The 6,000-nt window shown below is 35.2% G+C and overlaps 1 protein-coding gene across 3 annotated transcripts in view; it reads right to left on the reverse strand.

Moving 5' to 3' along the window:
• Window positions 1-6,000, reverse strand: part of CHEK1 (checkpoint kinase 1) — a 57,908-nt gene that overhangs the window by 41,540 nt on the left and 10,368 nt on the right. For all 3 annotated transcript variants that reach the window (XM_012001276.1, XM_012001277.1, XM_012001278.1), the window contains exons 7-8: window positions 5,704-5,808; window positions 3,672-3,767 (exon numbers count right to left, since the gene is read on the reverse strand). In XM_012001276.1, coding sequence (XP_011856666.1) covers window positions 3,672-3,767; window positions 5,704-5,808 — 201 coding nt within the window. The remainder of the gene's footprint in view (window positions 1-3,671; window positions 3,768-5,703; window positions 5,809-6,000) is intronic.

Below are 6,000 nucleotides of genomic sequence, written 5' to 3' on the forward strand. Positions count from 1 at the left end.
TATACATCGTTTCATCCCTTCCATTCTCCTATCGAATGTTCATCTCTCTACTTGTGCTTTGGAGTCTATACCCTTCTACCTCCTCAGGGATCTTGATCCTGTTACTTATTCCCTTTCTCTTAGACTGTCAGCCTCTTCCTCTCTACAGGATCTATACCCAAACCATTTAAACAGGCTTAAGTTTCTTTTTTTTTAAAACATGCTTAAGGTTTTTTTTTTAAACCTGCTTTTTATTTATTAATCCATCCATTCAAATATTTTATTAGGTCTACTCTGTGCCAGGCATTATTCTAGGTATTAGGTATTCAGCAGTGAGCAAAATAGAAAAAAATCCTTGATCTCTTAAATCTTACATTCTACTGAGGAGAGACAAAATAACGTAAAATAAATTCAAATAAAGTTAAAGATAAGCTAAATGATGGTAAGTACAATGGAGGAAAATAAAATGAAGAAATGTGTTGGATTGCATATGTCCACAAGATAGTGAAAATTTTAAAAATTTAAGAAAAGTGTTAGAGGGAAGGGGATATCATTTTAAATAGCATGGCCAGGAAAGGCTTATTGGAAAGATGACATTGAAGTCAATATCCGAAGAAAGTGAGAGAATAAGACATGCAAATAAGTCCCGTTGGAAAAAGCATTTTCAGGCATAGGGAACAGTCGTTACAGAAACAGTGAGGTAGAAGTATGCCTGGAGCACTTGGAGAACAATGAGAAGACTGATATAGGTATGACCAAGGGGGAGCAAAGCAGAATTGAGGTCAGAGAAGTAATGTAAGGGACAAAACTGTGTAAGAACTCACAGGTCATCAACTGACTTTAGCTTACACTCTGGGTGAGAACTAAAGCATTGGAGGTTTTGGGTAGAACGGTGACATATTCTAATTTATTTTTAAATCAGAACACTCTGGAAAGATATCATAGTAGTTTGGAATCATAGGGTTGCCGTGAAGGTGAAAAAAGGTAATCAGATTCTAGAATTTTAGAGGTTAACAGAATTACCTGGTGGACTGGATGTGAAGTAAAAGAGAATGAGAAAAACGAAGTATGATTCCAAGGTTTCTGATCTGCATAACAAGAATAATGCAGTTGCCATTAACCAACAAGGGAAAGACTTTGAAGAGGAATGGATTTGAAAAGAAAAGAACAGTAACTCAGTTTGAAATTCATCAAGTTTGAGATGCCTCTTAACGTTCAAGTGAAAGTTCAGAAGGCAGTTAAGACATATAAGTTTGGCCGGCGCGGTGGCTCAAGCCTGTAATCCCAGCACTTTGGGAGGCCGAGACGAGTGGATCGCGAGGTCAGGAGATCGAGACCATCCTGGCTAACACGGTGAAACCCCATCTCTACCAAAAAATACAAAAACTAACCGGGCGTGGTGGCAGGCGCCTGTAGTAGAGTGAGACTCCGTCTCAAAAAAAAAAAAAAAAAAAAAAAAGACATGTAAGTTTGGAATTTAGAGGAAAGGTCTAGGTTGATATAAATGTGATGACTATCAACATACAGTTTTATTTAGAGCCATGAAACCAAGTAATATTACTAATGGAGTGAGTGCAGAGAAGAAAACAAAGGAGATCCATAGATTCAGCCCTAGAGAACTCCAATAGTAGGAGGCTGAGTAGATGAAAGAAAACCATCAAAAGAGACTGAAAAGGAGTGACCAGTGAGAAGGACGAAAATCAGAAGAGTGTAATGCCTGGAAGCCAAACGAAGAAAGTGTTTAAAGGAGGAGGGCATGATCAACTGTAAAAAATACTGATGAGATAAAACAAGAGGTCTGAGAACTGACTACAGTAGTCCCCACTTACCCACAGAGGGATATGTTCAACTGGATGCCTGAAAGTACAAATGGTACCAAACCCTATATATGTTCTTTCAATCTAATAACCAAAACAGCTACCAGCAGGTAGCACATGGAACGTAAATATACTGGAAAAAGTGAAGATTTTTGGGTATTTTTCTCCTGCTGCAAACCATTGTGCAGGTACAAGTGTGGAGTACGTAGAAAACTACTAGATTAAACCCAGAAACTACTCACTGGGTTTTACCCATTAAATATGATGAACAGAGAAAGGGACAAGAAAATTGAAGATGATGAATGCAAAGCAGTCATTTATAATGACTAACCTAAAGATTTAAGATAAGTAAAGATGAAATCAAGGACCTAGAGAGGGAGCAGGTAAGAGACTGAAGAGAGAGAATTAATTAATTGCAAGTCCAGATAGAGTCAAAGGACTGTTTAAGTCAGAATATTAAGGGAGGAAGTCAGAAAAATTATACTGGTGATCAGTGCAGAGCGTTCAAAGACAACGTCACTACAGGAGAGAAGGTCAAGTAACAGTGAAGTCAGGATATTAGAGGATCATCCAAATAAATATTTAAATCACCAAGAATCATGACGAAAATTACATCAAGGGTCATTATGGAGACTATGATAGTATGGCAGAAATTTTAATTGGGGGTTCAAAAGTTAGAGGGGAGAGACATACAGGAAGATGTGAGAAAGTAACAATGAAAAATAAGGAGGACACCTGTGCCATATCCAGATCAAAGGACATGAGGGTATGGAAAGAAAATACCTACCACTTCAGAGGAAGCAGCGTCCTCAGGGTAGAATTGGGCTTTAGGTTAGAACAACGAGAAAGAAACAGGCAGAGAGGTATTAAAGAAGAGTGAATTTTTAAACATTAACTCTTTTCTGTCCATGAGGACAGAGTTAAACATTAATTCTTCTTTCATAACTCTCTGAATGTTTCTCATTCATAATCTCTAGTCATTGTCCTCTCTCCTCCCATTCACAGCCTAACAGTCCTATCAATACTAGTTCTTAAATTTCTTTGGGATCATCTCATTTCTCCAATACCACTGCCCTAACCTACTCCAAGCCACCATCTTACCACAACTAGACAACTAGCAGAAAAACCTACGGTACCCTGAATCTTTCCCTATTCATAAAAAACAATGGGGGCGGGGGGGAAGGTCGTCAGAGAGATATTTTTAAACCAAAGATATGACTATGTCGTATTCTTGCTTAAAATCTCCCAAAGGTCTCCCCAGTGGTCTTAAGTTAAAAGCCCCAAATCCTTAACATGGCTTACAAGGTCTTCTTCCACAAACGGGCCACTGGCGACCTCTCTATCCTCATCTTAAACCTCTCTTCCTCTCCCACTTCCCTGTTCAGTCATTTATTCAACAAATATTTAATGAGTGCCTATGGTGCACCATATACTGTGCTAAGCACTGACGACGCAATGATGAACACAGCAGACATGGCTCATGCCATACTGATCTTTCAAGTTTCTCAAATGCATCAGACTTTCAAAAACCTAAGAATTTTCAAATACTGCTTCCCCTGTTCAGAATCAAATCTGCCACTTACTTTGCCTGGCTAGCTTCCTTTTAATCTTCAAATCTTAGATTTAATGTAATTTCTTCAGGAAGAAAAGTCTTCCCTGTCCCTTAGACTTGGTCAAACACTTAGCTATAGTACCCTGACTTTCCCTTTTATAATTATTAATAAACAAAATTATTTTTATATTTTTTTCCTACTAGACATTATAATCTCCATGAGGACAGAGATCATAGCCATCATGTGTTGTTGACTTGTGATAATGACTTTGCAATTACCTTTTCTTCCACAGAAAAACAAACATGTAGTTTAAGGATATTACCTTTCTTAAGGGGTTTGTTGTACCATCTATCTTTTTTGATGTCTGGAATGGTAATTCTTGCTGATGGATTCTCAACTAGGATTTTATGCAGCAGAGCTAAAAACAAACATTAAGACAACATTCATGAAAGCGTCATGCAGATTCGAGAAGCCTATGGCTTGCGGTAAGAAACACATTTTCTGTTGGCCTACTTATGTCTAAATATTATTTCTGGGGAAGAGAAAGAATTAAAGCTACTAAATTATTGCTTTAATTTCATGCAGTTTTTCTCTGCTGCTGTCTATATCTTGGAATAGTCTTCCCTTGATCTGATTCTCAATTGTTTGCAACTGAGAACAAGAGCCAGGTGGAAATGTTTCTCCTCATGTGATAAGATTAACAAAAAGATACAGAAACCCCCTTATCCATTTTCAATACTGAATTTCATTACTTCAATGTCATGTTCTCACGTGATCTCCTTATTCAGTTTTATAATGAACATTTACTTACCAATAACTTTTAAAGAGACAGTAATCTAACCATCCTAAGGTATCTTGATTTTCTTGAGAAAAAATTCATATATCTCCCTACATCAAAATTATTTCCTAATGGACCAAAGATTTAAATGTAAAAATGAAGCCATAAAACCATTAAATGAAAAAGTAGGGAACTTTTAAATAGTAGAGGTAGAAGACCTTTCCCAAGACATCATAGTCAGGGACCACAAAGGACAAGATAATAGATTTGAATGTCAATATAGCAAAACAAAATGAAAATAAATGATAAGTATTTGTGAAAAGTATTTGTAACAAGTGCAAAGGTCAATATGTTACAAAAAAAAAAAAAACAACAACAAAACTTCAAACTGGTAAGAAAAATATGCTTGACAAAAATGAGCAAAATAGACAAAAAACTAACATATAAATAAAGTGTATACAACTTCATTAGTATTAAATTTAAAATAAAAATAAAAGACTATCATTTAAAGGCCTGTTAGTTTTTTTTTTTTTTTTTAATGTAAATTGATGAGACTGTGATGAAATGGTTCGAACTTTCAGGAAGCAATTTGACAAAATAAGCCATAATAATAAAAACTACATTTTTGATGCTGCAATTTTGCTTCTGGGGATTTCAATGAACAATTTAAGGGTATGTGTCATGATTAAGTTACACAGATACTTATATCTCTTTTGTATCTGTGAAAATTTAGAAAAATCTCCAACAAAGTGATTAAAAGAGTATCATAAGGCATATCCACATGGCAGAATATCATCACAGCCTTTAAAACAACGATGTAGACCTACAATTATAGTCATGGAAGAATGTTCACTGCACATGAAAACCAAAAGCAGTTACAAAATATTAGTGTGATCTCATTTTGTATAAAAACACATATAAATAATATACATATATTCATTTTACATACTCATGGGCCACATGAATGATGTTTCAGTCAAGAATGGACCACATGTATAACAGACAGTCCCATTAGATTATAACACTGTATTTTTACTATACTTTTCCTATATTTAGATACACAAATACCATTATGTTACAATTTCTTACAGTACTCAATAGAGTAACATGCTATAGAGGTTTGCAGTCTGGGACCAATAGGCTATACCATATAGCTAGATTTATAGTAAGCTGTACTATCTAGATTTATGGAAGTATACTCTATGATGTTCACACAATGATGAACTCACCTAACCAAACAACTGTTAGAGTGCATCCCTACAATTAAGCAACAAATGAATGTATTTGTAACAAAGTATAGCACATGTGAAAACTTTTTTTTTTTTTTAAGTAAAAAGCCATCTAAGAGCACAGATTCAAGTTGCTCTGAATATACACTCCCCAAAATATTTTTAAAAATCTATGGCAGAGTTCTGGGACGAAAGAGTTATTTTTTCCTTAATTTTTACTTATAGTTACCAATTTATCTACAAGATTCATGAATTATTTCTAAGTTTAAAACAAAAAAATAAGAAAATATTCAAATAGCACAAGACTTCAAGAAATCAGTACTCTTTCACTCAAGATAATCCGTTACCTAGAGGAGCAGAATCGATTTTTTTCCAAGGGTTGAGGTATGTTTTTTTTTCTTTCCAGTCAGAATATTCCTGACAGCTGTCACTGGGTTGGTCCCATGGCAATTCTAAAAACAAAGCAAGTCCCAGTTTTTTTTAATGGTCAGATTTCAAGGAAAAATGGTAATATAAATCCATGAAAAGTTTCCTTTGAATTAATTCAATATGGTTTTCAAACTAAGAATCCCAACCTGGCCACTGCACTCCAGCCTGGGTGACAGAGCAAGACTCTGTCTCAAAAAAAAAAAAAAAAAAAAAAA

This window comes from Mandrillus leucophaeus, unplaced genomic scaffold (assembly GCF_000951045.1).
Source record: "Mandrillus leucophaeus isolate KB7577 unplaced genomic scaffold, Mleu.le_1.0 Scaffold656, whole genome shotgun sequence".
Lineage (NCBI taxonomy): Eukaryota > Metazoa > Chordata > Mammalia > Primates > Cercopithecidae > Mandrillus > Mandrillus leucophaeus.